Source organism: Tamandua tetradactyla, chromosome 5 (assembly GCF_023851605.1).
Source record: "Tamandua tetradactyla isolate mTamTet1 chromosome 5, mTamTet1.pri, whole genome shotgun sequence".
NCBI lineage: Eukaryota > Metazoa > Chordata > Mammalia > Pilosa > Myrmecophagidae > Tamandua > Tamandua tetradactyla.
In genome coordinates, this window is record NC_135331.1 from 140,431,851 (window position 1) to 140,449,374 (window position 17,524).

The 17,524-nt window shown below is 38.1% G+C and overlaps 1 protein-coding gene across 1 annotated transcript; it reads left to right on the forward strand.

Moving 5' to 3' along the window:
* Positions 1–387: 387 nt before the first annotated feature.
* PRSS35 (serine protease 35) lies at positions 388–15,382 on the forward strand. The gene is made up of 2 exons (XM_077162349.1): positions 388–567; positions 11,360–15,382. Exon 2 carries the CDS (start codon positions 11,376–11,378, stop codon positions 12,612–12,614), a length of 1,239 nt encoding a protein of 412 aa, XP_077018464.1. The 5' UTR covers positions 388–567; positions 11,360–11,375; the 3' UTR covers positions 12,615–15,382.
* The last annotated feature ends 2,142 nt before the right edge of the window (positions 15,383–17,524 follow it).

Here is a 17,524-nt window from a genome sequence, read left to right on the forward strand (position 1 = left end):
CGGCTGGGGTCTAAAACCACGAGCCAAGTGTAATGAGACTCTTAAGGACCCCCCCTGCGGCCCCCCCCCCATTAGTATATCTTCTTTAGACTATCTTGAGGATACATGCTATCATAACTGCAAACATCTCTTGTGAACCCACTCATACATTTGTCTAACGCTTAGTTAATTCACTTGGGGGGTTAGGGGTGCCGGAGTAAGAGGTTGCCTGCTCTCCTCCGCCCCGCCAAGGAAATCCCCCCTCTGGCCGAGCGTCGGGTTCCTTCTCTCCCTCCCGCTTCTCCATCGGGCATCTTTCCCACCTCCTCCCCTTCGCCCTCTCCGCGTCCGCCCCGCGTCATCACCCCCTTTCCCCTCCCATCTCGCGGCCGCGGGGCGCAGCTCAACTCTCGCCTCCTCTGCAGTCTTGCAGCCAGCTCCCGGGGGTGGTGGCCGAGCGGGGCAGGGCGGCCTCCAGCTCCAGCCGCCCGCCAGGCTCCTGCGCTCCGGCTCGACGGTCGGTGACCGCCTCGGGAGCTCTTTCATCCAAACTGGGCAGCGCCCCCCAGGACAGAATCAACTTCGCAGGTAAGGATGGGCCTCCCTTTCCCCCCATGGCAAGAGAGCCTATAACTCGGAAGGCAGGACCCACCCGAGGAGAGCTGCTTTGAAGCGCTCCAAAGATAGGATCCAATTGAGTACTTTCAGACCTCAAAGAAAGGTACAGGCCCTCCATTAGGCAATTCCGTGTGTTTAATATTAACTGTAACGGCGTTTGCCTTGGAATAAAAATGGAATTCTTTCTACATAAGCCATACCAAAGAAAGCCCTCTTTATTTTTATGATTATTAACAGATGCCATCGAAAAAGGTGTAAAACCGATTCCTGGAAAGTCTTTGACCAGGCTTACAATGAAAGCTAAGCTCTCTCTTAGCACCCCAACCCCTCTTCCTCTCCCTTTTATCATGGCTGTGTGGGTCAACAAAAGGAGCGGTGGAAAGCATTTTAAAAAAGGCTGGGGGTAGGGGTGAAATGAAATGAAAATTTGCTTTAAAATACTGTAGCAAAATAAATGGGGGGAAATGTTCTAAAATTGATCATAGGTAGTATGCACAACTATGTAAAGATACTATAAGCCAGTGATTACAGACTTCCGATGACTTGTATGGTATGTGACTATACCTCGATAAAAACTGCATTAAAAAAATGAACGAGGGGAGGGATGAAACAAGATGGGCAAAATACTGACAATTTTGAAGCTAGGTGATGGGCACATGGGGTTTATCGTACATTTCTCTTTTCTTTTGTGTAGTTTTGGCATTTTCTATAATAAACCATTTTTTAAAAATTGGAGAAATGCTCTTGGTTCATCCCTCTGACTGTGTTTTCACTATGATTGATTTGTAAAGAAGCTGTAGGTCTTATCTAGGTTTTTTTTTCTTTCTTCTTTCTTTCTATCTTTTATTAACCCTTCTAACTTAGGAAATTAAGTCTCATTTTATCTTAAGTGCATTTTCTCTCTGCAGACACTCATGAAGCTTATGGGTTTTGCTGAAAGTTATGTTTTGCTGCCTGGAGACTTATGATTAGTATCTGGTTTGTAATTTAGAAGACAGAATGTTGAAAGTTCAGCCAAATAAGACATCGAGGCTTGAAAGTAGTAGCCAAGCATCTATATGGAATTTTGTTTTTATTAGGAAATATTAGAGGAGTTCCTTTAGTGTGGGAAAGGGTTGAATACAGCATGCCCTCAGCTTTTTTTTTTTTTTTTCCTGGCAGCACAGAAACCTGTACACTTTTAAGACTCTTCTTCATGTTTTTAAAACTGAGATTATTTAGCATAGTGTTTGGTACATAGTAGGTTCTCCCTGTATGGTAAACAATTGCTAGTATGAGTTTGTTTTCCCTATTGGGTAAATCATCTATCTTTCTCTTCCCAGTGCTCAAATAACCAAGGGAAGCACACTGAATTTTAACACAGTAGGATCAGACTCACAGAATACCTTACATAGCACTGAGTTCACTCTGCAGATGGGGGAATGTGTTGGGGAATGTGAGATCCAGGAAACAGCAAAGACAAATTAATGGACAGATGTCATTATTTTGTAGCTTTGCTTAACTAAAAATGAAAAACTGTTTCAAGTAGGCACAACCATTAAAGTTAAAAACATTATGAGCATAAAATGTTTTAAAGTCTGAAAAGAAGCAAACCTAATACACTTAGAGACATTCTTTGCTTTCAAAGTCCAAAGTCCAAAGATACAAAGATATCTTAGAGATATAAAGATAAGTCAGGAGCCTAATGCTGTGTGCTTCATAAGTTAGTCAGCTTTTGAAGGAGCCAGCAGAGAGTTCCCTTGAGGCTCTCTTAGTGACATTTACTCAAATTTGATTTACATACAGCACGTCCATTGCATAAATTGTGATATACATGTCTTGGGAAAACGGCTACAAAGCAAAGGGAGGTTTTATTTTTTATTGTGATGAGAAACAGAAGTTCTGGGTTGCTGTAAAATAATCAAATGTGTAATTTTACCATCTTCCTTTCCCTCATGTACTGCCAAACTTTTAAAGCAGACATTACTTTGTCTCCATTCCTAAAACTAAATTTTAAAATGGTGCAATGGATATGATTTTTTAGAATAGAGATTGGCACACAGTCAATGAACTTTCTTGCCATTTATTTTCGGCATAGACTCAGCAGAAAGCTTATCCTTCAGTAATGGATTATAAAGTATTTGATAAACATACATGAAATATTTGGCAGGTTGAAGATTTTCCTTAGTGTGCTGAAATGAATTGCAGCCCATTTGGGGGACTATTTAGCAGTGCTGTAGGCCATGATGGAAATGTGTTGGCACTGTATCAATTTTTAGCAAACCACCTGCCAGGAAATTGTCTGGCAGCAGTTCATCAGGATGGGCTCTGGGGACTGTAGGTGGGTTTTCTTAACGGGACAAATCCCATGTGACAAACATTTAGTATATTTTAGCCAGTGAGACTTTCCCTCGTCTTGACTCACAACGTTTTTAAAATAAATTATATTTCACAGCTGACTGAACATAAACAATTTAAATGCAGAATGTTAAATTTGCCATCACCAAGCTTCTTCTGCCATCTTGTGGTAGCAACATGGATAGCAGGCAAATCGCTTCCCAGAGGATTAGAAATTGCAGCTTTGAGGATCCCCAAAGTGTCAATAACTTGTGTTTCCTCATTTGTGGTTTAATCTAGGACCTTAGAGCTGGAAAGGATCTTAGAAAATGCCTATTCAAATTCAATAGCTAAGAAGGCCTGCTGAGAAGGAGTTATGAAATGATGAATAGCAGAGTAACATTCAGTTTGTATTTGGTGAACGAGCAAATGAATTTATCATCCCTGCCCCAACTGTGTTTCTAGCATTTCTACTCCATACCACCCTGAAGTTTTATCATAGCCTTCTGTTTTGAGTTGTAAAGTTGCATGTTTAGTAGTTTTCCTTAAAATGAAAATTTTCACTTATGTTTAAGTATCTGTCCCAAACATTCTTTTCCACTTTGTATCGCTCCTTCTTAGCTCCATCTAAACAGTTAGGGCAGACAGTTTTAGAAAGTATATTAGTTTCCTATTGCTGTTGTGACAAATTATTAAAAACTTGGCGGCCTAAACGAACATAAATTTATTATCTTACAGTTCTGAAGGTCAGAGCTACACTCCTCCAGGGGCTTTTCCTTGGCTCATGACTTCAGTGCTCTGACTGTCGCTTCCATCTTTACATCGCCTTTTCGCTCTCCCTCTTTCTAATAAGGGCTCTTGTGGCTACATGGGGTCCACCTGGAAAAAACAGGATTCTCTCCTCTCAACCCCCTAATTTATCACACTTGCAAAGTCCCTTTTACCGTGGAAGGAACACATTCACAGGTTCTGGTGATTAAGACACGGCTATCTTTGGGGCCATTATTTGCATCTCACAATGAGCAGTAAGAGACACAGCAAATACTTTATCAATATCTACCTAAATGTTGACTCCCACTGTTTGCTGTTAATAATAATAATAATAATAATAATTGATGTCATTTGTTGAGTGCTGTCATTTTCGAGTGTTGCACTGGGCATTGTGAGTGTATATTATTTTCTCACAGAAATACTAAAGTATATTATCCAGATTTGACAAATGTGGAAATTAAAGTTTGGAGAGATTAAACTTCACAAAATCACACTGCTAATAAGTAGCAAGTTTATTTAAATTGATTTGGCCTCAAAGCCCACTGTCTTCATAATTATTGAAATACACCAGTTCTTACTTGCCATCTGCATTATGCCACTGACACTGTTATTTTATCTTATTGCTGTGATACCTTAATTCTTTTTTTGGTATTTTTAAAAAAAATTATTGTGGTAACATATATCTATATAAAACATAAAATTTGCCACTTTAACCATTTTTAAGTGTTCAATTAGGAAGTATTAATTACATTTTCAATGTTGTACGACTGTCGCCATCATCCAATACCAAAATCTTTTCAACACTTCTAACAGATGGTACCCATTAACCAATAACTCCCTATCTCTACCCCCCACCAACCCCAGTCCTGGTAACCTGTAATCTACTTTCTGTCTCTATAAATTTGTTTCTTCTAGATATTTCATATAAGTAAAATCATATAGTACTTGTCTTTTTGGGTCTACAGTATTTCATGCAGCATAATTATTTCAATGTTTGTCCATGTTGTAGCATGTCTCAGAACTTCAATTTTTTTGTATGCTGTATGGCAGGGGTCTCATTTCATTCTTTTTCCATGTAAGTATCCCATTATTGCAGCACTATTTGTTGAATTTTTTAATGGTTGTTTTGCTTGTTCATTGTGTTTGTTTGTTTGTTGTTTTATTTTGGGAAGTGCATGGGCTGAGAAACAAACCCAGGTCTCCCACATGGCAGGCAAGAATTCTACCACTGAACTACTCTTTTATGGCTGAATAATATTCCATTATACATATATACCACAATTTGTTTATACATTCATCCTTTGATGGACTCTTGGGTTTTCACTTTTTGGCTATTGTGAATAATGTCACTGTGAACATTGCTGTACAAGTATCTGTTTGACTCCGTTTTCATGTCTTTTGGGTATAATATACCTAGATGTGGGATTGCTGAGTCATATGGTAATTCTGTGTTTAACCTTTTGAGGAACCACCAAACTGTTTTCCAAAGCAGCTTCACCATTTTACATTTGCACCAGTGGTGTATGAGGGTTCCAATTTCTCCACCTCCTTGTCAACCCTTGTTATTTTCCATAGTCTTAACAATAGCCATCCTAGTGGATGTGAAGCGGTGTTGCATTGCCACTTTGGATTTGGAGGATATATTTTTTAACTTAAGTATCCCTTCCATTCAATTCTCTAGTCAGGGATTAATGTCCAGTGAGTGCTTCAAGTGGGAAAGGATGTGCATTTCATAAAATACCTATTCTTCTTTGCATTTGCTCCCAAGTGATGATGTTATAAAGTTCTTATAAGTGTCATCCAAAACATAACCCATTTCTTTAATGCATACTTTTCACCTGTTTGTTCTTACTAGTGATTCTCTCCCTCTACTACTGCTTTTGGCCTTTTATCTAAGACAGGTCACAATGTTGACCTGCTATGTGTCAATCGTTACCGAGTGGACGGAGGGCAAAAGTGGAGGAAGAGAAGGAGAACAGATGGCTGGCACATCTCTTCATAATTATATATGCATATAAATGTAGATGTGGGCAGTGGTATTAGGAGGGGCAGGTGCTTGGACTCCTGGCTGGCTAACTAAAGGTCAAGTTTTAAAAAGTGGCTATGCACTCATTGCTGTGTTCTAACATACACTTCAGGGCACAGGTTGAGGCTGGCCCCGTAGGATCTTTGATCTGACTGAGCAGTCTCTGGTCCACGTCACCACCCCTCAAAATGTTTGATGGATTAATAGAAAAATATGCCCCATCACAACACACTGTACACATGAATTTGGGTAACCACTTCACTATATGAGAGAGGCCAGGAGCAAAATGCCAGAGGACAGGTGAGTCTATCCCTGGTCAGGGAAAGCAGGTCAGTGCAGATCCTCTAATGGTTATTTGTATTTTCATTTTCATGTACAGGAAGAAATAATTCATTTGAAATATTTAACATAGTCATCACCATCTAAACTTTCATTGGTCCACTTTCCCTACTTGAGCTAAAATATAGACTTCACAGGGTAAAAAAGCAATTAAAAAAACGAAGCCTTAGTGTATAATTGTGTTATGTCATAGTAAAATTCTATGCAGTTTCTATATACTCACTCAAAAGGTTAGACTTTCCTTTTAGTGTAAATTGCTTCTTTGGAGTAATTATTTTGACATTGACTCTGTTTCATTTTAGGCTGAGGGCCTTGATGTAGTTCCAGAATTCCTAATGGAGACCCAGGCTATAAATAAATCACCCGGAATGCAATTCAAATGTTCTGAGGCTGTGTAATGTTTAATCACACTCAAACATAAGAGCAACGAGAAAAGTGTATTACAAATCCACAGATATTCACAGTAATTAGAAAAGCATTCATTTGGGTAGTCTCTAAAGGGAAGCTGTCCTTGAACAAATTATAACAACAGAAGAAAGAAAAAGGAAGTTTGAGAATACGTTGGAAACTACCCTGAAATAAGTAATTTGACTGTAAAATTGATGTTTCAGAAATCTAAAAGTACCCTAGCTTTGGCTTATATTATAACCCGTTTTAAAGCAAAATAATTTCATCCATGAAGGTAGAACAATAGTTATAAAATAACATACTTATTAACTGCTTACCAGTCAATGGGCTCAATGGTAATTCTTTGTATAAATTATTTCATTTAATCCCTACAATAATGAGATGGTGATTACTATTGTTCCCCGCTTTGCAGTCTCCTCAAACTGAAAGTAATGAACTGTCCTCATTTGTATGACCAGTGGTAAAGATGGGACTTGAGCCCGAGTCTCTGCCTTGTCTGCACATGCAACCCCTATGCTGGTATAGATAATCAGATATTCTACATTTTATCAGCAATCAAATTTCTAAGAAGCCATCAACTAAAAAAAGGTCATGATAATTAATAGTCACGTGTGGTCATTTCTCTTAATAGACCAGGTTCACATCATAGCTGTTCTATCAGGGAGAGTTAATCTACATGTAATGATCTTCTTGCTTTCTTTTCTAATTCCCTTCCACTTAGTTTGTCTCCGTATCCAACCCAACTCTGACTCATGGTGGAGCTGATGACTGCAATTTCCGTTTCATTAACCAAAATTGGCATTTGAAGCCCCAATTCTATGCCATCTGGAAAGTGACAGTGAAGGTCACAATTATAATGGAAGACAGGGGAAAAAAAGGGGGCGAGGGAAAGACAAGGAACACTTGAACTTTCAAAATACTATAGCTGCCCCACCCCCTGGGACAGTGTTTCTTTAGAGCACTGAGTCAGTGCTTTCTGTATATGTGGATCTGTCCACTGAACCACGGGCTGCCCTATCAGTGACAGCTGCTATTTATGCTACGTCGACATTTCACCAAAAGGCAAACCTAGACTTTCCAAAAAGAGTGTCCTTGAACACTTGTCCAATTCTAAATTACAGGCCAAATTAGACAGGCTGACTACATCCATGTCCTCTTATTACTGTGATTCTGAGGTCATGTTATGAGGCTCTGCCCTTCCCGTGCCCAAGGACAGATGTGGGCATAACTGTTTCTCCTCTGGTGCATTGCAACAGCGCTTCCTCAGAAGGCACCGCACAGGGCTGCTGAGCTGCAGCCATTGCAGGACCCATAGCATCCGATTCTGGAGGCATTACATACAAGCTTACTGAATTCTTTTTTCCATACATCTTATTAAACCACTTCTAGAGAAAAAAAGTTATGTTTGTTCTTTATTAAATAGCTCAACCATTCAACATTGGCAGTTGCTGACACAGTAAAAAAGCAAAGTTCAGAGTACATGTTTTTTTTAAATGTAATGATGAAGCTGACAAGGATGTATATGTTATTTGAAACCAGGTAAGTAAACCGTCCCTGAAAAGATCACCCTCTGGTATATGACTCAAGTGCTGAAGTGGTCCTCAAAAAACTCCCTTGATTGAAGTTTTGCTAAAAATCAACTAGATTAAATTATGTATCGTGTTCAACTAAATGAAAGTATGCATCTTTTTCATCATCTATTTTGATCCGTTGATAAGCTAAGAGACAGCAAGTACATCTCAGATTTTCAGCATTTTTCTTTTTTAAGACAAAGATTAAGTTTTTATCTTGGATGCTACCCAGTTAAACATACAATTTCAAATGATCAGTGTAGTTGCTAAGTCGTTAGCCTTTTTCACTCCATTCCAATTAAACAAAATTGAGGAAATACAATTGTGAAAACTTCATAGAAGATAACAAAAGAAAATACTAAGTGGCTCAACAAAACATTACCAACATAATTACTGCTTTCTTTAAAAATTTGCTATGATGATTATTAGAAAATATTGTGATGTGAATGAAGATTTTTATGAAGTATGTTTATTCACTTTTTTCTGACATATCCATTCCTCTCTACAAAAGAGTGCCTTATTTCCAGAATAAAACAATTACAAGCTATTTAGGAAAAATTACCATATAATATTCAACAGAACCACCACTACTCGACAACAAGGGTGAGCAGGTGAAAAAATGGAAATTGCAAAACTTCTATACAGAATTTTGCTGATGCCAAGTCATGTTAAAGCTTATTCTGTTTGCTTAATATTTTCAAACATATGTTAGTTCAGATTAACTACATATCATGTTTTGCTGAACATATCCTGTTTATGTAATACATAGGTTAATGAATATAAATTTCATTTTATCAATAGAAAATTATTAGTTCATTAATAAAGTTCTGCACTTGTGTACAGTTTTATTTGTGTACAAAATAAAACTCTGTTTTAGCAAGGGATTCAACTCTGCATCAGAGATGACTTTTGCCTTTCATGCCGATGCAAACCATCCCATGGATTTGTCCTGGATTTTGGGCCTTTCTAAGATTCTTCATTCGCTTTCTCTTTTATGCAAAAAAATCTTATCAGAAAGCAGTTGAGAGTGAAAGTAGGAAAAATCTTGCAACCTAATTTTGAACCGGCTCTGCTTTATAAAAAGTGCAAATTATTTGTAATCCCTGATATTTTTACTATTCATTAAACATGACTTGGAGGGTAGTGCACAGATAATAGTGACACAGATTTTGAAAAGCTGCCCCAAAGAATGCGACCTTTTTTTCCCCATAGAGCAACGGCTAACAAATTTCATTTCTAAGAAATTGATAACATTTACATCCAGTGAGCATGGAGAAGGAGGAAAAGAGCCCAAGAAGATGTAAATAGTGGAAGAGGCATTATATAATTTATCAAGTACTGGCAATCTTAAAAATATTTTAAACCATGCAAAAGCACTGTTCTTAGATAATGAGACCCATGAAAGGGATAATATCTTTCTCACTTACAACTAGTTTTAAATCAGAGTAAAATCCTACTATGAAGTCTCTTGATATGTTTCTTTGCTTAGACAGTGGCTCCAAGCACAATTTTGTTTAAACAGATGCATGGCACATTTTTCTTACTTTAGCATAAAAATAATCTGTACTGTATATTTTCTTTTTATGGCAGCAGGTTGTATTTGTGAAATTCAAAGCAGGTCAGTAGTAAGGGAACCTATTTATTACCTCTACCATGTTCTACCAACTGGCAAATCCAGAGCCAAACCCTGTGTTCCATGAATTCTTACAATTAATTTTTTAAAAATATTTTTATTGACAAATCTTCACACGCATATAGTCCATACATGATATACAATTAGTGACTCACAATATCATCACATATGATGATACTGTGATCATTTTTAGATCATTTGCACACTCCAGGAAAAGAAATACAAAGGAAAAACTCATACATCACATATTCCTTACCCCTCTCATTGACCACTAGTATTTCAATCTACCCCCAGTTTTTAATCCTTTATCCCCCCTATTATTTATTTATTATCCATATATTTTTTTCTACTTATTTGTCCATACCCTGGATGAAAGGAACATCAGTCACAAGGTTTTCACAATCACACAGTCACATTGTAAAAGCTATATCATCATACAATTGTCCTCAAAAACCAGGGCTACTGGAACACAGCTCAACAGTTTCACGTACTTCCCTCCAGCTGCTCCAAGGCACCAGAAACTAAAAAGGGATATCTATATAATGCATAAGACTAATCTCCAGGACAATCCTCTTGCCTCTGTTTGAAAACTCTCAGCCACTGTAACTTTGTCTCATTTCTCTCTTCCTACTTTGGGTCAAGAAAACTTTCTTACTTAGAACTAATTTTAATACAGAGTAAAATCCTACTATGAAGCCTCTTAATATGGTTCTTTGCTTAAAGAGTGGCTCCAAGCACCATTTTGTTTAAACAGATGAATGGGTCACCAGTGAAAGGACTTTCCACCTCACCAGCCCTGCGTTTGAGACAGATGCCAAGATGGTGTTAAACAGAGTGTGCGGCATTGAATGCCAGAAGGACCTCCCGGCTCACAGCCTTTCTGAGCTGGAAACAAAATGTTTAAACAAAATGGTGCTTGGAGCCACTCTTTAAGCAAAGAACCATATTAAGAGGCTTCATAGTAGGATTTTACTCTGTATTAAACAGAGAAAAACACATTTTTCTCACTTTAGCATAAAAATGATCTGTGCTGTATATTTTCTTTTTATGACAGCAGGTTGTATTTGTAAAATTCAAAGCAGGTCAGTAATAGATGAGCCTATTTATTACCTCTACTGCTTTAAAAACATTATCTGATGATTTGCATGGCACCTTCATATCAGCTTGGTTGGTTAACTCTAGTTCGAGAAAATTCAGTATATTCCAAAAACATTTCTTGAGCTCTGTGTTAGTTATTTACACTCTACAGAATGTATGATCCCCATTTTTGAAGAGTTGAGGAGAAAGATGGTGAGACCTTTGCTCCCACCTTTATTTCCAGATCATCTGGAAATCAGGTTGTAGGAGACCTAAGAAAGAAGAAAGTATGGTGGCCGGCATGGGCAACAGAGAATACCAGTCTACAGTTCTGTCCTACTTTCTCACGCATTCAGATATCTGGGGAGGTGGAGGTGGAGACTGGGTGGGAGAGGAGGGAAGGTGGGTTAGGGCTGGGCTGAGGGAAGGATTCACTGATTCTTGGAAGACTATGAGCGTAGGCAGGGTTTTATCTCGTAAATCTTAGTAAAGTTAAGTGAAACTAAGGACTCCCATTTGTGATGAAGGTATATTTAGAGTCCAAAGCCTAAATGAAATGGATAAGTAACATATTAAAAAAAGTGAACATGGTAAAGCTTCTCTTTCTTTTTCTGTTTTAAGGACCCAACAGAACAAAATGGAAAACGTCCTATTTTGGTTGATATTAGTCACCTCTGCGTGGGCTCTCATTCATGGATCTGAAATGGAACAGGATGTTATGTGGCACTTAAGAAGAATACCTCGGGTCACCAGTGAAAGGACTTTCCACCTCACCAGCCCTGCGTTTGAGGCAGATGCCAAGATGGTGTTAAACAGAGTGTGCGGCATCGAATGCCAGAAGGACCTCCCGGCTCGCAGCCTTTCTGAGCTGGAGGACTCGCTTTCCTATGAGACCGTCTTTGAGAACGGCACACGAACCTTAACCAGAGTGAAAGTTCAAGATTTGGTTTTTGAACCGACTCGAAATCTCACCACAAAAGGAGCATCTGTTAGGAGAAAGAGACAGGTCTATGGCATGGATAGCAGGTTTAGCATCTTGGACAAAAAATTCTTAACGAATTACCCTTTCAGTACAGCCGTGAAGCTCTCCACAGGCTGCAGTGGCACTTTGGTTTCCCCTAGCCACGTTCTGACAGCGGCCCACTGCGTTCACGATGGAAAGGACTATATCAAAGGGAGTAAGAAGCTAAGGGTAGGACTGCTGAAGATGAGGAATAAAGGTGGTGGCAGGAAACGCAGAGGTTCTAAGAGGATCAGGAGAGAAGCTAAGGGTGGTGACCAGAGACACAGTACCAAAGGGAGTCTGAAGGAGACAGGCAAGGGTGGGAGAAGAAAGGAATCTGGCCGGCGTCAGCGAGTCATGGAGGGGAAGCCCTCTTTCCAGTGGACCCGGGTCAAGAAAACCCACATTCCAAAAGGCTGGGCAAGCGGAGGGATGGGCGACGCTGCCCTGGACTATGACTATGCCCTTCTGGAGCTGAAACGTGCTCACAAGAAGAAATATATGGAGTTAGGAGTCAGTCCAGCCATTAAGAAGACCCCTAGCGGGATGATCCACTTCTCGGGCTTTGATAATGATAGGGCTGATGAGCTGGTCTATCGCTTCTGCAGTGTGTCGGATGAATCCAGTGATCTCCTCTATCAATACTGCGACGCGGACCCTGGCTCCACTGGCTCCGGGATCTACCTGCGTCTGAAAGAGCCGGACAAAAAGAACTGGAAGCGCAAAATCATTGCGGTCTATTCAGGCCACCAGTGGGTGGATATCCACGGGGTCCAAAAGGACTACAACGTGGCAGTACGCATCACTCCTCTTAAATACGCCCAGATTTGCCTCTGGATTCATGGAAATGATGCCAATTGTACTTACGGCTAACCTGAAACTTGGTCCTGCGTTACCTAAACTGCAGGGAAAACCAGTTATTATTGTAGCGAGATCACCTCACATAAGGTTATGCCTGGACCTGAACCCTATCAACAGCATTTCAACCTTTTAAAAAAATGAACTTTTTTTTTTTCAAAATTAGTAGATGTTCATATATTTAGAAATATTTAGGTCAGATATTGAAACTATATGGGCACTTCAAAGTATATACGCTACATGGCGATAAATTTCAGTTTTGGGAGAACTTCTGTTTCCTTCTGCCTTCTTAAAAATTAAACTCTAAAATTTCACTGGTGCTATAAATAACACATGATTTCTCAATTGACTTATTCTTAGGAATTTACCCTAAGAAGAATCTAATAGGATACAGGTTGTAGATTAAATGTGAAACTGCATATACAGAGGTGGATAAGTAACACAATTGGAATCAGATTAGAGATGATTTACGACACGTTTACTCTGGATGGTTCTGTTCACCTCATGCCGTGGGTGCTTATATTGTGTGTGTGTATTTCCAATGGGTCTGAAAAACTTTAGTGGTTTTTTTTTTTTACCCTTAGTTTAAGGAATTACACATCAGAAGGAACAGCAAGCTTTATAAACCACACTATTTTATTGTTTTAAAAAATATCATTTGAAGTGTGTAGTATTTTAAAATGGGAGAAATACTTTCTTCTATGAAATAAAACAAGTGTGAAAAAAGGGAAGCTGAGACATTTACGATCTCAAGTTTTTATTTAACTAATACTCAAAACATGGACTTCTCACATATACATAATGAAGACAGCTGAAACGTTATAAATGATCATGTATTGAAAGCCACATCATTTTATGCTACATATCTTACCATGCATGAATGTTTTCATTTAATAAGGGAATTCATTTAGTTACAAATTTACAGTTCCTTGGAGGAAAGACAGCTAACTTTCATCTGGGTTTCTCCGTCACATGGAAAGGAACACAAAGACCTCTACTGGCCTTCCCTCCCAGCTTCTGGGTTCAAACAGCTTTCCCCAGGGCAATTCCTTTCTGCATCTCCAAACTTCTAGGTCTGAACTGCTGAGCTGTCTTCTGACCTCCCTCTTTTAAGCCTCCAGCTATTTAAATTAAACCTCACTCATTGCGGAAGGCACTCCCTTCAGCTGACTGCAGATGTAATCAGCCATAGATGAATTTCACATGCTGATAACCTAAGTTTGCAGCAACAGAACAGCTGGGCACCATCACCTGGTCAAGTTGACACCAGAACCTAACGACTACAATGAAGTATTATTATTTTTGGGGGACAAGGAATTCTATAGTCTTTTTCAAGCAAGAACGCCTCTTCCCTTTGACAAAGTTCAGCATTATTTTGACAAAGTCTCTGACTAGTAGTTTTAGATCTGTCCATTCTTAAATATGACTATCATTTACCAAGAGGATTTTTTTTTTGTATGCTGTATGGTGGGGGTCACATTTCAGTATTTTTTCATGTAACTATCCTGTTATTGTAGCACCATTTGTTGAAATTTTTGTTGTTGTTTGGGAAGTGCACAGGCCAGGAATCAAACCAGTACGGCAGGCGAGAATTCTACCAATATGATTTTTAAGAGAAGTTTCTGGATATTTTCACTTGGGACAAAGTCTACACACTCACAAAGACCACAGTCTAAGCAGATGGAGTCCAGTAGGTGCCCTAGGGCAAACCACACAGTGGGCACTTAATAAATATTTCTTGAATGAACAGATATTTGCTGAATGGCTGTAAAAGTGGGATTCTTCAGGGTACTATGTCTACAGAGTTTTAGTGCTTTGTAATCAAATGTGCCTTAAAATTCATGAATTGCAGGCTTGATTTCTGGTCTTCTCTTGCTGTAGAGTAAAATTCTCTTCTATTCTGGCACATCCAAGTTGTTGATTTTACATGATTTCAAATTATTTTTAATATTATCTTTTTAAAGAATTGAAATTTATACTCTTAACTAGTACACAAAGGAATATTTGACTGGATTAGAATAAAAATTATTTTGTAAATGATGTCCAAAATAGCTGAAATTAAATACAAATGCACATTCTTTTATGATGTGAATCTGTTAAAATTGATCTAATAAGAAACTTAAAAAGAAGTCAGCATAACTTATTGCATCTGTATATATGTCTTATATTACAGGGTTTCTCATTTAGAGTTTGGCAAGTATCAAATTAACTTATTTATTTAAAAAAGAAGATTCTAATTCTAAGCACATTTCACTAAGTAGTATTTTTTCATTGGTGCTAATGGACTATTAACTCAAAAGTTTTGTTCAGATACCTTTTGGGGAAACATCTATATGCTCACTGTAGCCAAAAATCTTTTCGAGGTATATTTTACACACACACACACACATACTCGCACATGAGCTGAGTGGATCTATCTTAATTTCAGAGACTGAGAACATAATTCCTTAGACTTGAGTAAGTGTGGGAGTAATTTAGGGTGCTTAGTGGCAATAGATTGATGCATAAGGTTAAATATTGATTATCCATAATTTCCTTAAAGTCCTCATACAATATAATTTTCAAAAATATAACATTTAGCTCATTTGATTTGCAGAGGTTTTTGTTTCTTTCATTCTCTTCTCTTTTCCAAGTAAACCATGAATCTTATATGATCTATTTAATATTACTAAAATGTACTACAGTAAACTCAGAAAATTTTTTCACATTTTTTCAATGATTTTTAAAAATAGAGATATAAGCATCCAAAGTATACAATCAGTGGTTCACCATATTATCATCAAGCTGTGCATTCATCATTATAATAGTTTTTTTTTTAACACTTTCATTACTCAAAAAAACCATAAAATAAGAATAAAAATAAAAGTAAAAAAGATTCAGATGTGGCCTCACTCTCTCTAAGCCCAGTTCTGCAAGTGAAATCATTGCCCTCCCCTATGTGGGACATGACATCCAGGGGTGAAAGTCTTCCTGGCAGTGTGGGAGATACTCTCAGGGATGAATATAGCCCCTGGTACCATGGGACCAAAGATGCCATCCAGACCAAAAGGGAAAAGAAGTGTAACAAATAAGGTATCAGTGGCTGAGATAGTTCAAATAACTCTTATGCAAACTTCAGTTAGATATTGCTACCTAGCATAATTTGCCAAACCCCAACCAAAACCATTCCAGCCAATCCTAAAGAACACCTAGGGCATTATATAAGATTCTACAAAGGTTCCGTGGGCTAGGGTAACTTTCCACAAACCAGCCTCCAGATGGGTTCCTGGACCAAATAAGTCCTGAAACCTAGAAAGGCCAGCCTTTTTAGAACATCAGCTAGTTACATCTCCCTTTTCATTGACAGCCCTTCCAACATGAAAAAGTTAGAATGGGCATAGCCCAAATAAAAGAGAGAGACAGAAAGATCAAAGGTGATAGTTGAGTTATACGGAGAAGGTAGAGTTTAACAAACAAGTATGATTGCTGAATCATTATATTGATATTTCTTTTAGTCTCCCATATTTTAGAGCAGCTAGAAGTAAAAACCTAAAGTTGTGGAATTGTAACCCATACCAAACTCTGAAACCTGTTCTACAACTAATTGTGGTGCTTTGCTTTGAAATGTATTGCTTTTTTTGTATATATATCATTTTTCACAAAAAAGAAAAAAAAGTGATGATAAAAATACATACATTCCTTCTAGCCACCAGTGTTCTGGAGCAGCTAGAAGGAAAATCTGAGATGATGGTATGGTAGCCCATGACAAACTCTGGGACCTGTCCTGTTGAAGAATGCTTTGAAAACTTGCTTTTTCTTTCTTTGCTTTGTATACATGTTATATTATATAATAAAAAAAAAAGTAAAACATTATACCCAAACTTCCATAACCCCCCATAGCCCCCTGTTGTTTATTTTTATTTTTTTCTTACTCATCTGTCTATATTCTGGATAAAGGGAGTGTCAGTCGCAAGGTTTTCACTCACACATTCACACAGTAGGAGCTCTATAGTTATTCAATCATCTTCAAGAATCACGGCTATTGGACCACAGTTTAGAGTCAGGCATTTCCCTCTAGCTACTCCAAACACCAAAAACTGAAAAGTGTTCTCTTTATATTGTATAAGAATAACCTCCAGAAAGACCTCTCTGCTCTATTTGAAATCTCCCAGCCACTAAAACTTTGCTTCATTTATCCTCTTTTTCTGGTCAAGATGGCTTTCTCAGTTTCACAATGCCAGACTAGGCTCATCCCTGAGAGTCATGTCCCATGGAGGTGGGGGGTGGGGTGGGGAGGGCAGTGAGTTTATAGAGAGAGAGGTCATACCCCAAAAGAGGTTCTCTTGGGGTAACTCTAATGCATAATCATAAATAGGTTTAACTTCTTGCAGGAGTAAGTTTCATAAGGGATTACCACCTGGAATGTGCCCAATCTCACCTGATTTTTTCCTTTTTGATATACGTCTTTGTTAAATCCCAATGCATCATTTTAAAAAAGGATTTAAATTATGTATGAACAAGATCAGAATTCTGAACAAATTACCCTTCTTATTTGTAGATTGAAGAATTCTTTGAAATGTTCATTTCATAAAAAAGGATCTCAGGATTAGAAGAGACCTTAAAGATCATCTAGTTGAAAGTGTTTTAGGCTCACACCACTGCATTCTCTTCAGTGGTTGTCCAACAGTACGGCAACTTTTCATCGTTTAAATATTACAGTTATTAAAATTATTTCAGGAATATAAATTAATGTTTTGGTTTAAATTATTAGTTTGATTTGCTACACACCATGAAGACTGCACTGTTTACCTTGCCTCTCATTCCAATGTTGACCATTTCAATTAATCATAATTTCTTGGCATTATACCAACAAATCAGTATTTACCCTCATCAAAAATGAACTGTGTCCATTAATTAAGAATCTTGGAATAAGGCAATTGAACCAA